Source organism: Aulonocara stuartgranti, assembly GCF_965226115.1.
Source record: "Aulonocara stuartgranti genome assembly, chromosome: 17".
In the NCBI taxonomy this organism is placed as follows: Eukaryota; Metazoa; Chordata; class Actinopteri; order Cichliformes; family Cichlidae; genus Aulonocara; species Aulonocara stuartgranti.
In genome coordinates, this window is record NC_138953.1 from 39,604,272 (window position 1) to 39,622,534 (window position 18,263).

Below are 18,263 nucleotides of genomic sequence, written 5' to 3' on the forward strand. Positions count from 1 at the left end.
TTCAAATATTGTATGAGAAGACAAAACTGTAAACTAATTGAAGCCTTTCATTGAACTACCAAATAAACACACTGGTCCTCTCTTCCTGGCCACACATGTGGCATCACTTCTGCTTTAATTTTGTTCGTATTTAATAAAATACAAATGCAGACATAGGTGTACACATTAGTTTGTGGCTCTTTCACTGAGCTAACACAGCCGATCCCTCGGCATGTTTGTGCTCTCTGCTCATGTTGGCTTCATATTCAGTCATTTTTGGCGTTTTAAAGAACTTATTTTAACATCACACTCAACAACAGATAAATCCTCCCTAACAGTAAAAGTACTTTGTGCATTAGATTTCTTCACGTCAGTATAAGTGGCCCCGGGCCGCGAGTTTGAGGCCCCTTTTTTAATATATTAAAAATATATTATCAAAGGGTGGGGGTTTCAACTAGCACCCGTGCAGTCGTGGTGATGCTTTAACTCGTCCCCCTTACATGTGGACTGGCAGGACTTCACGCAGTCACTGCGTGGGTTTATCAGCGGAGGCCAAAACACACGCATTCTCACACTGTTGCATAACTTCTTGTTCGGCGCAGAAAAAGCGTCAGAGGTCTGGAGGAAACTGCATGATGCAACAGCAGTTTGTTTTCTGTGCGGTGTCCAGGAAACATGGCGTGATCCACGGGAACACCGCGCAGGTATTTGTCTCCCCCTGCTGTCCCGTTAAAACATTTCAACGGGACGTGCAGGCGGGGTTAATCAGCTGCAGATAACGGAATTTCACGTCCCAACATTTAAACGTTCAACAGCATCCAGTTGATGTTATTTGTGCACCGTGTGCGTGCGCAGAGTTGTTTAGAAGGAAGGATTTCTCTAACACGAATCATATGAGCATGTTTATTAATAAGCTACAGGGCCTGCTGAAGTCTGTTTGTGTATCTTTAGATATATTTGTGTCGTGGTTTCGCTCCATTTACTTTTGCTTTTGGTATGTTCCCTGTGAAAACAATCAGCTCTGTATTGACATCTGGTTTGCATTTTATAATAACAAATAATGGAGCCGAGTAGTTGCCTGTTTCACTTCATCTTTAACAGGATCATAGCTACAAAGATATCCGTGTGAAAAGCAACGCATATCAGTTCACTGAAGGGGGTTACAATAAATCCGGTGAAATAAAAGCGTCATCTTTGAAGCCCTTCATGACGCCCTGTTATTTTTCTCGCCGCCGACACATTCGTGGCATTTTACAGCAAAGTAACAAGTGTAAGCAATACTAGCCAAATTCAATAGAGTATTTCTAGATCTTATCATTTTCATCCATTTGATGAAATTTCTCTACAATTCTACAGCAGCTGCTACAAAATCCATTGTTGGACAGAAGCTCATTTTATTTCTCTAGTTTTGGCTCTGGACACCAGCACAGCGGACACTAAATCAAACAATCAAAATGTGACCGAAGTTTAACCCAAAGATTTTGCATTAACTACTGCAGAACAGACTAACAATCTTAAATGTACGGCTTATTTTTTAATACTTGAATGAAAATCTTTTGCTGTGAGTGACGGCCTGAACTCTAAATTGCCAAATGCCGTTTGCTCCCTCAGATGCTCTGCCAGACCTTGTTTATGAGACTCTCTGCCTTGAGTTTTGTATTTAATAACTGAAAAGCGGCTCTGTTGGATTGAAATCAGGTGACTCTCTTGTCCACTGAGTAATATCCCGTTTCTTGAGAAGCTCTTGGGCATTTCTACAGATTTTGGTGATTCTGAGCAGAACGCATCGCCCTGCGCACTTTATAATTCATCCTGTTACTTCTATCGGCAGCCGCATCATCAGCAAACATCAGTGACAAGGTAACACTGGCAGCCATACATGCCACACCATGTTTTAAAGATAAAATGGTATGTTTTAGATCACGAGCTGCTTCTCATCCCAGCTGTTTCAGATGTTTTCCTATAAAGTCTAATCCAGTCTTCCAGTTCTTGAGTGTAATCAGCACTCTAAACTTTGCAAGTCCTAAAAATATTTGTATTTTTTTTTTAAATAAAAGGCTTTAATTTTGAAAAATCTACATTATCAATGGGGCAAACATTTTAAAATAGTGAGCTTGTTGAATGTTTTTGCCGTAGAAAATCAATAATGTGAACTTCAGCTTATGTAAAATTAAAAGCCAAACTATTATCCATAAGAATAAGTAAGAATGTGTTGAAGAATAAAGGGATTCATATGAAATACTGACTTTCAAACTCTTTTGCATAATCGAGGCTTTCTGTGTACATTTGCACATATCTTAATAAATCACTGCAACTGTTTTTTATTTCCATGCAAAGTATAAAGAAATAAGGAGTGGCCAAAGGTTCAGGCGTTGAAAGACTGCCAATTATTATGCTGCTCCTGCACACCTGAAGCTGAGCTGGATCTAATTGGTAGCGCTGTGCGATACTGCAGGGCCAGTATTGCCGATACCAATACATGTAAAATATAAAGGGAGCTTGTATAGATGAGAGCAGTGTGTCCTGACTTATATGAATCAGCATTAGTTTTTTAAATTCTGAACACATTTTAATGACCACTAAATCACTGTTAACACAACAAAAACACTCCACTGGTTTTGTTGCATTTTGAAAATTAGACGCGACAGTTAACACAAAAAAGTTAAGACATTTATCGCACTAGATTGTTCCCCCCCCCCCCAAAAAAAATAAAAATCCAACACAATTTTAACACAATTCAGTGCTACATGCTGAACTTGGAGGATTTAGTATCGATCTCATTGTGCTAGTATCGATCTCATACCAATACTAGCGTTGGTATTGGTACTATCGGTCTGCCCACCTCTACTAATTAAACCGAGTGGAGGGCACAAAAACCACGAGCAGCGCTTAGTTAGAAATTTGCCAGTGGAGCTGAAGGTAGGTATCACGTAGGACCACATTAGGAGCCGGCTAATGTTTTCTTTACCTGGAGGGTGTGCAATTTATTCATCTTTTTTTAAGGCAGTACAGGAAGTCTGGTTGATAGCGCCAACCACCTTCTAAGTTATGTATTGATAGGTTACTCATTTTTAAACCCTCAAAGTTGTGACCATCCACACATGCTTAATGTGGGCTTTAGAAAGAAAGATTAAATAAATGATCGAATCCAAAGGTTAATCGCATTAACAGGCTGTTTGGGTGTTCAAAGAAGTAGTTCCCTTATTTGAGACCTATTTTTAAGTCCGTAAGTTTGAGGCATTTAATTTTTCTCGGCTAACTTAAAGATGGTGACTGAATAAGTTGGCACAATTCTCAAAAACACTGAGTTAAATCTGTACGGCCCAGATATGTAATTATTCCCCCTTCCTTAAACATTTTTGCCCGTTGTAGTGGAAACGGCACAGGTGTTTTATCTAACGAGGGTTTCGTGAATGTTCCGAGCTCTAAAGGTGGACCAACGTCTACAACCACCGTTGTTTGTGCTGTGACATGGTTTCCTTCTTTTCTTCCGCATCACCAGGTCTGTCTTTGAGATATCTGACTTATGTGAAATAAAATCTTGAAACACTTGTCTCGTTTACTTGGCTTTCACACGGACCATGAAGGGCACATTCAGGTGTTCTGGAATTAGCTTGACTCCGTGTGTTTAAGGTTCTGGACATGTTCGGGGAAATAAATGAATAAATAGCCAACATATTGTCAGCTCCCGTATTATAAACGGAGAAGTGTCCGCCTCAATCCCTTTTCGAGTGGAACAGTGACGGGGTTCGAGGAAAACGGCCGTATATTTGACTCGTTTCTACGCTCGCCGTGTAGCGGAGACGTTACGAGTCGCTGCGAGCCAACCTCACGCGAGATTTCGCTGCTCCTGACCGATTCAACATGGCGCCGTAGGAACGTTGTTATTGTTCCGTCGCTCCTGCTAGCTCTCGCTGTCCGACTAAAACTACGTAGATAAAAAAGGCCGAACGCTTTCGTGCGGGCATGAAAGGAGCATCTGGGGATAATGTTAAGATCCACCGGCTTCTTCCGAGGGATTGACTGTCCGTTTTACGCGGAACACAGCGAGGGCCAAGGCGGCAGGAATGGGTGTAACAGACCGTACTGTCACTTCAGGCACAGCCAGCAGAGACGGCCGTCCTACGGAGCACCGGCAGATGTTAAAAAGCAGAGAGACCTTCCCTCCGCACACAAAGGTGCTCGGCATTATTCTGTCAGTTACTGAATGGACCTAAATACGTGTTTGCACAGTTTGTAGGACGAGTGTGGAGTGGCACACGGTGCTGTGGACGTGTGGGAACTGGCAAATCACAACCAGAAGCCCTGGCAGACGTGTTATTGTTTATATCGTGGATGCGGAGTACATTAAAAAAAGAAAACCAAACCAACCTTTAAGGACGTGTAAAATAACCGCAGGCAGGAAATTGCAGCAGCGCACATATTCTGATGTACTGCTACAAAATTAGAATATTGCACACATGACTGCACAAAGCGAGGCGTGAAAAACGGGACTGAAGCACCAGATGAGGCGGTCACAGAGCTGTTAATATGAGCTCATGTAAAGCAGTGAGGGCGAAAAATGTTCTACTGCACTTGTAGCAGAAGGTGAGGCGTTCATGACCGATTCGCTCTCCAGTAGCTGTTCTGGTCTCTACAGTGTGTTCAGAGGCGTTAAAAAGACGGTGGCACATTCTCCTCGAAGAATGCTGCTCTGCATCCTACTGGACTTTGTTATATTATATGGTAATAATGAGCATTTCCAAGTAAACATTTAGGTTTTAAAATGGGGGGAAAAGAAAGCAGAAAATGTTTTAATTAAATCTGGGCGCGATCACATTCCCACACTTTGCTCATTCCTTTGCCTGCTCCCTTCTTTTCCTCTTCCCTTCTAGCCCCGTCTTTTACCTGCGCTATTCCCTCCTCTGCACATGCGCAGATCACTTTGTATCCAGTCTGCTCGACCTGAGCTGTGGTCATTTCTAATCCTGTCCATCAGCATCCGGCCACCTTCAGCTCCCAAGCCACACATCATAGCAGGTCTCACTAACATCTACTCGAGCATGCACACGTTTCACTCATCCACCTTCATTCTCCACTGTTACACCTGTCTCCCTCTCATTCATCGTGTATTCTGTCCTGCTTCTACCGACTCTGATTCTTCTTCTCTCCGGAGTGTAGCTCCACCTGCTGCTAACTCTCACATCCACGTCCCTGTGCAGTTCTCCTTAAACCTTTAACGCTTCCATTACAGAGCCTCTGAAGCTTTCTGTGCCATTTGTGTCCATATTTAAACGTCAACTCACGTGGTGATAGTTGTGATTATGCCCTAGTTTAACTTGATCTAGCCAACTGCATCTGATGGGAAGAACTGTATCTCGCTCTCCTTCCATCAGTCTAACAGTGACCTCACCGTCTACAAATATTTGACTACATAAGGCAACAATCATTTCCACAGATTGAGTGAGTGGCCTGTAAATTATTGCAGGAACAGTGAATTTTCTACATACAGGGACAGAGAAACAGCTGCAGTGTGAATGCATCACTTCCTGGTTAATATTTGACGTGCTTAACGAGTTGGTTGTATCCGGTCATTTCTATTTAAAATGCACACAGTAAATGATCACTTTTATTCTTCCCTCCAGATCAAGGCTACGATCCCTTCAATCCTGAAGTAGTGAGACCGCAGGAGCAGCAGAATGGCAAGCCGGCTGCCTCGGGCGACATCAGTGGCGCCTTGGAGCTGGTCAACAAGGCCATCGAGGAGGTCCGGAGTCAGGTGGAGCGGGAGAAGAGGAAGCTCTCTCGGATTGGGGACGAACCGTACAATCCCAGCGAGAACGCCAGCTTGTCTTCGTGCAAGACGGACACGAGTAAAGCGGCGGGTTCGCACTTGGCCTATGATCCCGGGAGTTACCAGATCACATCAGGAGGGTATAATCCCACCCCTGGCTGCAGCAAGTACACCTTGGATTCAGACAATCAGGGGCACAACAGCAACTCTATGGAATATGTTCCCACGTCGCTGAAAAGGCCTTTGTCTCGGACACACTCGCACCAACCTCCTTCTCCTCCTCCTAGCCCAAAGCGTTCGAATAGCACGTCCTCTTCAAAGTGCAAATACACTGTGGATAATTCTAGGCCATCCACGGACATGGAGTACGACCCGCTGTCCAACTACTCGGCTGGAATCGCTGTGAAAAACAAGAGGAGTGAGGGCGCTCGGCCCGTCAGGACAGAAGGCAGCAAGGCGCACAAGCTGTCGGGCTCGGAGTTTTCCGATGAGGACTATGTCGTAGCTGCGAAAAAGCCACGGCAGCAAAGCGTAGACACAAAAAAGTACACCTTCTCTGACTCTGATGGGGAGAGCTCTGGGGCAGAGTATCGCCCCACCTCGCTTAGCAATCTGCAGCAGAGAAAAGCCGCCCACGGCTCAGACTCTTTTGGGAAGGGGAGAAAAGGGAGTGGTGAAAGTTTGCTAAATGCACTGATGCAGAGGAATAAGCAGGACTCTGACACCCAGGAAAATATTAAAAGAAAGGACAGCCCAGAGAAAAAGAAGAAAGAGGGAGGTCAGACTAGTCAGGAGAAAAGTAGCAAGACTGAGAAACTACATAAACTTGAAAAGGGAGCAAACAAATCATCCGGTAGTAAGAGTAGCGTCAGCAGCAGCAGTAAAGACAGAGGGTCGATAAAAAGCTCAAACCAGGATTCGGCGAAAAAGGAGAACAGGAGTCACGACAAGAAAGACGACAGGAAGAACACAGTGAAGGTTAAGACGTCGGATAAAATTCGCAAGGAAAGCAGGGACGAAAAGAAGAGCGACACCAAGTTGAAAACTTTGGATAAAGTGAAAACGGACTCAAGCAAGCAAGATAAACATGCAGAAAACGGCGCGAGGGAAAGCAAGAAGCCGAAAACATCAGACAAGGAAAAGGAACAGAGCAAATATAAAGAGCATCCCCACAAAAACGGGAAGCTCGATGGTATTAGAAGAGAAAAAGATGCGAAAAAAGTTAGCAAAAGCGGTTCTAGCAGCAGTAAAGCGAGCCCATCGAACAGCAAAGATAAAGCGAGGCAAAGCGTCGGCGCTTCGAGTGTAAAGAGACAGAGTTTGAGTCTGAGCCACGCTGATCTGTTTGGAGACGAGAGTCCGGACGAGGCCGAGCAGATGGAGGCGGACTACGACGACGAAACCGAGGAAGTCCTGGTGAGGAAATCTGCCGACGCCTTAAAGAGGACTCGTCTAAACAAGAGGAAAGCGTCGGAGCTGACTCCGTCCTCCTCGGAGGACGAGGGCGACCGCGACGTGGACTGCAGCAGGGCGGGCAGGGACGAGGTTGACGGCGTCAGATTTGACCTGTCCGGTTTCCAGGACGATCTGGACTTTGACTCGGATCCCATGGAGGAGTGTTTGAGGATCTTCAATGAATCCAAAGACGTGAAGAAGGAAGACAAGGGAAGGCAGGCCAAGCAGGTGCTGATGTCTGTCGCGCTTTAGCCGTTTCCTTTTTTTTGCTAATGAATTTGCTTTGATTTCAATAGAAATGTCGTGTTGTGCCCTCTCAGCAGCACTCTAGGGACTCAGAGGAGGAGAAGAGCACAGACAGCACTTTAACCACTCTCTTCCCTGGTCAGAAGAAGAGAGTCTCTCATTTTGTTGCCAAAGGAAATGTAAGTTTCTTCCAGTGTTTTTGTTTTTCCCGTCCTATAATCTCACAGTCAGGACCGGCAGCAGGTGTCTCTGAGGTTGCTCGTTATATAAAGAGTGAGTTTTGTGCACAGTGTCGCACAGAACTACAGTTAATCATCTTACGACCTGCAGGCTTAGTTTAATGCTCATCTTTGATTGGGATATGGAGAAATAACACGTATTGCACAGTGTAACCTTTGACCCGGCTTTTCTTGCTGACGAGTCCAAGGAGACATCTTTAAATGTCTTTGATCAAAACCCTGAAATTTTACTATCATCCGCTGTAAGAAGAAATACAACAAAAACAACATAAAAGCTATAAAGGTTTCAATTTACATGTCCCTAAACTAATGAACTACTTTAAGTAGAGTACTGGCAGTTGAATAGTGCCTCTACCTGTTCCTATAACACCAATAATATTTGCATACTAAACAATAGGTTTTTTATGAGGGGTTAAACTCGATAGAAACACCACAATAGAAATAGAAAAACACGCAGCAGAAGTTTGACACAGCGAGGAAGCTACAGTAAGAGGAGGAACGGGAGGTTCAGGGCTTCTTTGGCTGAGGAGGAGTTCGTCGTTACCACTTGAAGTCAAATGTTTGCGGCTCGTTCACGCTTCTGTTGTCTCTGTTCTTTAAACGCCGGAGTCACGGGGAGGCCAGACAGCAGACCTCGCCTCGACTCCGTGTTATTTCAGTGCAGGTGTGAGTTCAGGAAACGCGGCGGGCGAGGAAGTAAAGAGCGAGAAGGCGATCTGAGGCTGTCGGGGCTTTCCGCTCATGATTTGTCAGTAGTTAGCCAGTAACTGCTCGACTGGGCGTTTCCATACCTGTGGTGACAAAATGGTCAGCAACAATTTGGGTGATCTAATCAGCGGGTGTCAGCTGACTTTGAAGTGTAGCTTTTTTTTTGATTGCATCATCAGCTCTGTTCTGAGCAACCAAAATAACATTTTTCAGTTTTTTAATCTAAGAAATAAATTCGGCTTACATGTGGCAACCTGTGAGCTCTAACCTCTGACTCACAGTTTCATAGAGGAACTGCCTCCAGACTGATCTGTAACGGTTTGTGTTGTATGTACGTCAGCGCCTTCACTTTTAGATAAAACTTCCTGTTGTCGTTTTTCAGACTGATGCACCTTCCAGGACTGCGGTGCGGCCGTATAAGAGACCCACGGCCCAGGAGATCTGCTACCAGCGTATGCAGATGGCCCAACAGCAAGCGGCTCAGCTCTCTGCTTCGGTCAAAGCAGCCACACAGGCCTCAAGCCCCAGCTTCTCTGGAGAGAGGAAGAGAATAGCGCACCGTCCTAACCCTCAGATAGCATCCTCCAAAACAAGTACGAGTGGCTCGGTTTTCTTTGCCAAGAGGCAGAAATGGCAAAAATCTAAACGCTGACGTTACGTGTGTGTCTTTCTGATTTAGGTCCCGCAGACACTAAACATGCTGCAGGTCGCGTGTTATCCCCCAGTCACACCCTTCAGAGTGTCAAAGCTCAGACCACAGTCGGTATTTTGTCCAAGACCTCGTCTACCGTCACGCAGAAGAGGGTGGCGCACACACCCACCCTGAAGGTATCCCGAGCTTCCTGTAACCTGATGCGTCGGATAGTTTGCGCACGTGGCTTGAAGTCATTGTTCTCTCTCCGTTTTGACCTTTTCAGAGTACTTCAATGAGGCGTCCTGTCATCCCCACCGAGTTCGGGGCCAAAGTTCCCACCAACATCCGCCAGCGCTACCTCAACACTTTCATCGATGAATGCGTCAAGTTTTGCCCATCGGAGGACGGCGCCTTCCAAATGGCATGAACAGCACATTTGAAACAGCCTAGGCTGTTTTTGTTTTGTATGAACCATAGATGGTGAAAAACATGGACGTAGCTACAAACCTGCATTCTATCTAAAGACCACCAGATGGCGATAGCTGTGGTCCTGTAAAGCCCGTGGGGGAAGCGGCTCACCGAACACTTGTGTGTTCATTTTATGGGCTCAGTCACTCATATCGGGTCATTTTAAATAAAAAATTAGGGCTATTTTAAAAATCTTGATCATATTGTGTATGAAAATGGAACCGCACACTCGTTGCCTCTTTGCATCACTCTTGGTTTTTGAAACCAAAGTGGCGTTGGCGGGGAAACGGTCTTCACAAGGCTTTAAAGCGGGACTTGAGACACCGCCAATGTCGCAGTAGCTACGTCAGTCTTTTCTGCCCTCTGTGGTTCTGATGGTGGATAAAAACCGTTGATGTGCTGCAGCGGTGTAAGCGGAAAGTCTCGTTTCAGGCCCTCGATGAGGAGAAGCTGGTGTACGAGCGCAGTAGCAGTAAGAACATCTACCTCAATGTAGCTGTCAACACGCTAAAGAAGCTCCGGAGCAAGAGCAGCGCCAGTCCGTCTCCCGTCACCAGTAGGTCACCAGTAGGGGTTTCCCATACACGTTACAGTGGAGCTCTTTACATCCACAAACAACGACGTGAGTGCAGCAGAAGTAGCAGGTTCTCCATATACAGTAAACATTTGGTGTTTTTTTTGTGTTTTCCCCGCAGAGGAGCCGGGGTCAGTAGCTAAAAGGAAGCCACAGTCCCACGAAGAAGTTCTGGGAGGTCGTCTTGCTGCCACAACCAGCTTCACTGTAAACAGGACGGGTAAACAGCAGGAGGAGAAACTCATCGGTGAGAGGACGAGTCCGATTTCACGCCGCTCTTTCTCCGGCCTTGTTAGGAACGTTTCCTTCCTCCTTTTGGTTTGCAGATTAAACATCTGATAAAGTGAAAAGTGCAGGACAGAGAAGCTGAAAGATTCTTTGTGTCAAGCAGAGACTTGTTTACTTGTTGAGGCGCTTTTACTTTAACAGTGAAGCTGTTCAGATGGTCTTGTGACTGTTTACCGCCAGCTACCTGCCCCGTGACCCGACGTCAAATGCAGCGTGTTTACGAGACTTTTTCTAAAGGGATCATTCACTGATCAGCAGCAACTAATAAATCCTGTGATATGTTTATAGAGCAGTAGGTAATTCAATTGAATCAGCTGTGGTGGAAATAATCATTAGATGTAACCTCAGATCGTCTGAGCTCATCTCGAGAAGAATCGCAGTCGCGTTCGACGATTGCAGCCGTCGTCCTGAGTTTTCAGCGTCTGTGCAAAGACGTCATTTAGGTGTGTGCGTCTCCCTGCAGGAGCCACACTGTACAGGAAGATGAAGGCGTACCTGATGACAGAGGAGCAGCTCCAGCAGCACGGATACCCGCGGCCGAACCCCGAGGCCGCCGGCAAGGCCGTCGTTTACAACCAGCCCGAGAAGAAGGGCGTCGCAGACCGTGAGTGACGCTCCCGCTTCTCCCTTAATCGCTGTTAAACTGTGAATTCATGTTAACAGCAATATGAACGTGATCTGCTCTTCTGCAGCGTTTAGCAAGATATGCTGTCGATGCGGCGCAGAGTATAAGGTCAACGTCAACGGCAGCTGCGTGCGGAAGGAGGAATGCAGCTTTCACTGGGGACGTTTGCGCAGACACAAAGGTGCGTTTGCTTTATTCATCAGAAGAGCATCCCCATCAGTCTCCCAGTCGGCACCTCAGCCATCTTTGCCTTTCCCTTCTGCTTCTCATTCACTTTCTTTCATTTATTTTTATCTGCTCCTGTCTGTCTCCTCTCTTCAAGTTGCTGGAGGCTGGGAGACCAACTACAGCTGCTGTGCTGCAGCTGTGGGCGCTCCAGGCTGCCAAACGGCCAAGGTACCCTTAAAAGAAAGCACTACATAACAGGACAGCACACTCCCCATCTACATGTATTAATACTCCGTGTATTTAATACAACACTGTAAAGACTGAAATATCTTCTATATGTGGCTTTTTGGACCTTTCTTCATTCCTTTGGCAGAATTGCTCCATCTCATACAGGTTGGAGGGGAGCACTGGTTTTCTTCCGTTTCCAGTTCCTTCTACAGGTGCTTGATTGGTCCTGAGCTGGGACACTCTTATGGTTTCTTGCTGGTGTGTTTCAGGTGTCTTGTTTAAGTTTCTTCTTCTGGGCCTGAAATCTTCGCTCAGACACTCTGTAGCTTCCTGCGTCCACCTTCACGTCTCTCACCTCGGGTCCCCTTCGCAGGAAAACATCAGCGTTGTGCAAAACTGTACCAACTGTATTCATGAACTGATGCTAGGCGCTCTGCGTCATCAACATACGCCTTTGGGAACTTTAACAAAATAGATCAGCCGTTGTTTCAGACCGCAGGACTTTTTCATCTCGTGGCCTGAGTCGCCTACATCGAGCTGCCTTTCAGCCACTGGCAGCAGGCTGTTCATGCTGTCCTGTGTCTTCACTGTGAGAAGTGTTTGCTCTGATTTTTCCCGTGGAGCTGTGACCAAGACGTTTCGTCCCACATTAGTCAGATCCAGGACCGTTAATGTTTCCCATCATTGTCTTTTTTAATGTTGCAGAGATTTTCTTAACATCCTCACATCTGCGCTTTGACACAATCTTGTCTCACAGGTGTGACGACAACACCAATCGGGCATAACATTATGATTGTCTCTTCACCGCGGCGCCGGCTAATTTAGGGAGCAGTGAGCATTTTGTTGTGTCAGAAGCAGGAAAAATGATGAAGTGTAAAGATGTGAGTGAGTTTGACGGGGGCTGCATGACTGGGTCAGAGCATCTCCAAACTGCAGCTCTCGTGGGTGTTTTGGGTCTGGAGGAGTCAGCATCTATCAAAGGTGGAGGAAGGAACAGCGGTGGACCAGCGACAGGGTGATTGATGTATGTGGGGACTGAAGGCGGCCCGCCTGGTCTGAGTGACTTTAAAGGGTGTGTTGCTAACATCTTGGTCTGAAGCATCATAAACCTGACAGCTAAAAACGGTTTAAAGTAATAAAGTGTGCATAGATGTGTATAAAGTGCAGGTATGAAAGCACCTGATAAAAAGAGCAGGCGTGCACGTTCAGTTTCTTTTCTTTGTTTTTCTGTCTGAATGTCAGTAAAGTTTTCACCTTTGAAGACAGATTCCTCGTTTGTGTCTAAACTTGGCTGTAACTGAGAGAAATAACAAGGAAGCAGCAAAGTGCCAGTCGTGATAAGAACTGGTTTGTGGTCATGGTGCAAAGAATCCTGCACATTGCACGTCTCCTGCCGATGACCTTTCCGTGACCTAAACGCAAACTCGCAAGGTCGAGAAAAGACGAGAAGAAGATTTCTTGCTGAGAGCCGCGTTGTTCAGAATCTACTCGCACAAAAGTACCTGATAACACGCCGACGGACGTGTTTGATGAGAGTCCGCTTTGTTAAAACTACAACGTCCTGCAGATGGACTACAAAGGTGCATCTTAGATAGGCGGAAAGCACAACTTCGTTACCGGGGTTGGAGTTACTCGTTGCAGCTGTTCATCCTGCTGCGCCTCCGGCCTTCATTAAGGCTTCTCTGCGATGCCTCCAGCTTTTTAACTGACGGCATAAATCATACAAGCTCATAATCTTGATTTATTAAGTCTCACCCAAGGCAACAACTTCATAAGACGCGGATTTTATTAAAGCAGCGTCGTGTTCAGAGTTCAGCGGTGGGTTAGAGGTCGGTTCAGAGTGAGATGGACACGAGTCACTCATGGTTTCAGTTGATGTGTTGAATCACAGCAGGGCGCTGCATCGATTCGACCTGCGGGACGGAAACACCGAAGCCCCTTTGCTTAATATCTGGAGAATTTAACCAGCTCTCATTACGGCTGCAGTGCAGCTGCCTCCAGGTCGTTTCACTCAGAGACTTTTGTATCGTCCTGCTCTTATCTAGCAATGGATTAGCAGGAGTTGATAAAAAGCCAGCACACTCGGGGACTGATCTGCTCTTTATAGAGGTCGAATTGACCTTTTTAATACCTTATGTTACATGTATCCCTGTTTATTTACATATGTACATATTACTAAGTTTATCAGACCTAAAACGGTTCCTGTCCCCACAGCAACACGTTCAGGACGGGCGTAAAGAATCACTGGACGGCTTCGTGTCGACCTTCAGCAAACCTCTGCCTCCAGATGGAAACGCAGGGGTGTTTGCTCTGGACTGTGAGATGGTGAGTTCACCACCATCTTCAGTTTTGTGCGTTTTTATAGTTAATTTATTGAGTTTATTGTTGATTTATACGTAGTTTCACCTGTGAAAACTTGGCAAATAATTATGCTTTTATGCTTTTTTTGTTACTTATATGTTTGCTAAATAAAATCTTTATTTCAAAGAGAGTCTCTTGTGTAGAAATGATGTTGTTTCTTGTCATTTATTCATTTTTCCCTCACCTGTGGAAACAGTGTTACACAAAGCAGGGTCTGGAGCTGACCAGGGTGACGGTCATCGACTCAGAGATGAAAGTCATCTACGACACGTTTGTGAAACCTGAAAGCAAAGTGGTGGACTACAACACGCGGTGAGTCCTGAGACAATATATCAGCCGGCTTTTGCTGCTTAACTAAACCAACAGTGATCTCGGGTCTGATTTTGATCTCGTGTGTGACTCACAGGTTTTCGGGTGTAACGGCGGAGGATCTGGAGAGCGCCGCCATCACCCTGAGAGACGTTCAGGCCGTGCTGCTCTCCATGTTCAGCGCTGAATCCATCCTGATAGGACACAGCCTGGAGAGCGACCTGCTCGCTCTGAAAGTGAGTCGCTTCTTCACTGCAGAAAATGTAAAGCAGTTTCATTTTTCCTTTTTCCCCTTCAGCCGTCCACCCAGCTGTGCAGGTTTCCTGAAAGTCTTGTGAATATCATAACTCGAACAGGATTTTATATCGTGTGTGCATCTGCTTGGAGGGTGAGAGGTAGCGCTGGTGGAGGACGTCCTCCCTCTGCTTAAAATGTATTAACTTAACCCCACGAGGTTTACCAAACGGTCACTGCAGTGAGTTTTTTAAAAGCTATGATGTCACAGCGTGGGTGCTTTCCTCTCTGGATTGCAGCTCATCCACAGCTCGGTTGTAGACACGGCCATCGTGTTTCCTCACCGCCTTGGTTTGCCCTACAAGCGTGCCTTGAAGAACTTGATGGCTGATCACCTCAAACGCATCATCCAGGACAACGGTGAGAACGATGTCGTTGATTTCTTTGTAATTCTTCATAAAAATGGGGCACCGCAAACACCGGTGTTTCTCAGCAGCATCTAAACTGATCTGTGTGGAAAATGACATGAATGTTGTTTGAATTGCTCCGATTTAGTTTGGACGTTTTTGGAAAATTAGGAATGGGGGTGGAGCCTGTGAGGGCTGCGATGTGCACGGTGTCACACACGGTGTTTCAGGATGAAAAGAGTAAATTGCTGGTAAATCTTTAGGGGAGGACGGCTCTTCAGATGGATGCTGCTCCAGTCATTTTATGAAGTGGGTGAAATAATAGTTAAATGATTCAATTATAACAGCAGTTTCATGGGAATGTAGTAAACCTGGAGGGTCCAATAAAATGAAAGTGAGCAGCTATAAATTTAAACTCATGAGTGGAAGCTCATCTCACACAAGTTTTAATTCTGCTGGTGAAAAAGACAAAGTGCTTCAGGTCTAACTGATGTGACTGCAGTGTGACCGTGTCACCAGCAGATGTCGCTGCAGAAGCCCGAGTGTTTGGGGAGAAATCTGTGTTTTTGACCTGAAATACAAACGTCCGTCTACGACAGCAACAGCTTCACGTCCTCAGTCATCCAGGTCACGGTGGCAAGAAGGCACCTGGACTTTGTTTTGTTGGTAAAGGCTTTTCAGCAAAGAGGCTTCTTCATGTCTGAACACTTGGTGTTCACAAACCAAAAAGAAGTCCACTTGCCTTCATTCCAAGTACTCAAGACTCTTATTTGTCCACTGTGAACGACCATCTTTGAACAGAGGGCGGGGCCTATGACACCAACTGTCTGCCATCGATAATCCAGTTCTGAGATCCTTCCCAGACGCCTCAACGCCCACTCACATCCTGGGCCCTTTGACCTCAGGAAATCACATGATAGGGTGGGGCCAGGTTTCCCAATGGGTTCACCTGAAACCCTGGCTGATTGTGACCCACACCCGTGTTCACACCTTGGCTCGTGTGATTAGGTAGAGGATCATTAGGGGGTCCGTTGTCCCTCTTGGTGATTTACTCCCACAGAGCTTAAACTCTCCACCATTTGACCTTAGAACTGAAGAAGCTTCTCGGATGAGAGGTGAAACGTCTTCAAGCAGGTTAAACAAGTCCAGACGCTTTTCTCTCCAAGCTCCTTAGACTACGATGACCTGGATGACTGAGAACCTTCACAGAGACTCTTATTTTTGCTGTTCTTCTAGCAGATTTTCATCCTGGCCTTCAGTCATGAGTCAGTTGAAGTTCTGAGAGCTCTTTGCCTCCGCTAGCTTCAATGACGGGAAACGTAGGAACAAACGGGGCTTAAAAAGAAGACGATGTTACTTCTTTGTTTGTAACTTGTGCGTGTCTTTTCAGTGGAGGGCCACGATTCGAGCGAAGATGCAACTGCCTGCATGGAGCTGATGATCTGGAAGATCAAGGAAGACGCAAAGGTCAAAAGATGACCTCTGACCCCTCTGCTCTGTTCTTCAGTATGATTTCCTGCTTTCATGCTGGTTGCAGGTGGACAGAAGTTCAGGAGGAATGCACTTGCTCTCACTAAGAACCTGTGGTCAGAGGAACGGGGGAGGCGGGGCGAGGGGGGGGGCGTTGAGCAGAGTTTGACATTTTAATCAGTAAAAGGCTGAGAGGTGATGATGATGCTGAGAGGTGATGATGATGCTGAGAGGAGCTCGGTGATGATGATGAGAGGAGCTCGGTGATGATGCTGTCTACTGTGTTTGAGATGCGAGCTGTCAGCCCCCCTCAAAGCAATAGGAGCCTCGATTAACCATGTTTTCACTCGCGGATTTTTCTTCAGTTCTAAATAATGTAAGTTAACACATATTTCTGTTTAAGGCCTCAAACCTACTCATAATTAAAAACCCCTCCACGGGAGAACTAGTTAGAAAGTCGGGTCGTTGTCCACTGAACGTTAGGAATTATTATGATATTCATGGCAGGCTGTACCTTCGGCCTAAATTGCACTATAGAAATGCTCTTGTTGTTTAGGGCCCAAGTCTGAGTACCTCATGTGTGTCGTAACGAACGATGTGTTACTTGTTCTTAGTTACATTTAGGTGCTTTCAGCCGTGTAAATGCGCTTCTTCGCGTGGCACCTAGTTTCCTGTCGCTGGCGCTCTGTTTATACGGCGTTTCTAACAGAGATCGTTTTGTCGGTTGCCTCTCAAACCTGAGAAATACTTGATTGTGTCGGAGGGCAGAAAACAAAATAAAGTCAGCCTGTTTGGTTTGGTGTAGCTGAAGGATTCTCTGTGTTTTAGTGTCCAGGCACAACAGTGACGATCCACCGCTGTCTCTGCGTGAAGTAGAACCACAGGAATAGTCGTGCCAGCAGGTGTGACTTTGTTTTTCCTCCGTAAAATGACTCAATTATGTTCAGTTGTTGAACTAAGCCTTGGTTGTTAACAGCAAACAAATCTCCGTTTAGTGAGCATCAGCGAACCTGTGCTGTTTATGTTGGAAATGACTGAAAAACTACCAGTGCTGTAAATAAGCAGTTTTCCTTTTGTATTCTTTTTTTTTTTTTGGTGGTTTATCTTTTTCTATTAAAATCTATTAGTTTAAACTAAATGTTGCTCTGATTTCTGGCTCCATACACACCCGTACACCTGCCCGTCATGAATCCTGTGCTGTCCTTTCCTAATGCTCCTGTCATCGTAACACACCCACGTCACCAAGCAAAATGAATCCAGTGAAATTCCCAGTCGGGAACCGGCCAACACCCAGGGAACGTGGTAGAGCGGGACGCTGGCGGGAACTCTGTGCAGCTGACGTGTGGGCAGAAATGATGTCATCGAGTCACGTCGACATCGCGTTTCCAGCAGCTGAGTGTTTCAGGAGGCGGACCCAGCATTGGGGTGGTGGAACAAAAATTAAACTTGCAGTGTCCTAAAAATATAAAAGTTACTTAAGCTTACTTACTTTTAGGAGTCAGTTCATGTGAAGATGAGACTTGTGAAACTTCTCCTGTTGCTGTTGAATTGAGTGTGACACCTGTGATTCCTCTTATTTCTTTTAAGGCTGTTATTTAGAAGAACCCCTCTGTGAACTAGAAGTGCTGTTCTCTGAATAACAGTCAGACCTCGACATGATTTTTGGCCTAAAGAAGTTTGATTGCGAGGTTCCTCTCCCCTTTAGTCCAACCAGAGGTGGCTCCTACATCACAGAAGATCTATTCTCAGGCCTCACGTGTCGCACTGGTTTAAGTATCCGGTTGAACCACTTGTGACATCACTATTTAGTGTTAAACTGAACACACACACACCTTTCAGTGCAGCAAAGCTTAAACTTCCAACACATAATATTCTCAATCCTGTATTTTTTCCATAAAGGGGACTTTAAAGTGTGATACAGGATGTTTTCATTATTGTGCGTTTTCTCGAGCAATGTCTCATTTTAAGCTTGATTTAACAAACTGAGCTCGACATTTCGACAGACAGGGAAGAAAGAAATCATTTCCATGATCTCTCGAGCTGCTGAAAAGAACTTAAAAACAATGGTAAATGTAAATATTGCTTTACTTGTCCCTA

At 45.7% G+C, this 18,263-nt stretch overlaps 1 protein-coding gene across 4 annotated transcripts; it reads left to right on the forward strand.

Annotated features, from left to right (window-relative positions):
- The first annotated feature begins 2,868 nt into the window (after positions 1 to 2,868).
- rexo1 (REX1, RNA exonuclease 1 homolog) lies at positions 2,869 to 17,304 on the forward strand. 4 transcript variants are annotated; one of them, XM_082511080.1, is made up of 17 exons: positions 2,869 to 2,898; positions 4,854 to 4,998; positions 5,604 to 7,435; positions 7,528 to 7,632; positions 8,783 to 8,993; positions 9,080 to 9,228; positions 9,318 to 9,455; positions 9,935 to 10,058; positions 10,198 to 10,323; positions 10,828 to 10,968; positions 11,057 to 11,170; positions 11,312 to 11,385; positions 13,600 to 13,710; positions 13,943 to 14,058; positions 14,153 to 14,291; positions 14,589 to 14,709; positions 16,087 to 17,304. In XM_082511080.1, the coding sequence occupies exons 2-17, from the start codon at positions 4,890 to 4,892 to the stop codon at positions 16,173 to 16,175; spliced, it is 3,699 nt and encodes a 1,232-aa protein (XP_082367206.1). In that variant the 5' UTR covers positions 2,869 to 2,898; positions 4,854 to 4,889; the 3' UTR covers positions 16,176 to 17,304. The 4 variants fall into 4 exon arrangements, with proteins under 4 accessions (XP_082367206.1, XP_082367204.1, XP_082367203.1 ...); XM_082511079.1 differs by lacking the exon at positions 2,869 to 2,898 and adding an exon at positions 4,241 to 4,704; XM_082511078.1 differs by lacking the exons at positions 2,869 to 2,898; positions 4,854 to 4,998 and adding an exon at positions 3,609 to 4,157 and having other exon boundaries at positions 7,531 to 7,632.
- Positions 17,305 to 18,263: the final 959 nt, after the last annotated feature.

Bases quoted from the DNA above. Each gene is read 5' to 3' on its own strand.
- rexo1 (XM_082511077.1), top strand. From the start codon at position 3,968: ATGTTAAGATCCACCGGCTTCTTCCGAGGGATTGACTGTCCGTTTTAC. The intron at 10,324-10,827 runs GTGAGAGGACGA...GTCTCCCTGCAG, and splicing joins GCAGGAGGAGAAACTCATCG to GAGCCACACTGTACAGGAAG. The intron at 14,292-14,588 runs GTGAGTCGCTTC...TCTGGATTGCAG, and splicing joins GCGACCTGCTCGCTCTGAAA to CTCATCCACAGCTCGGTTGT.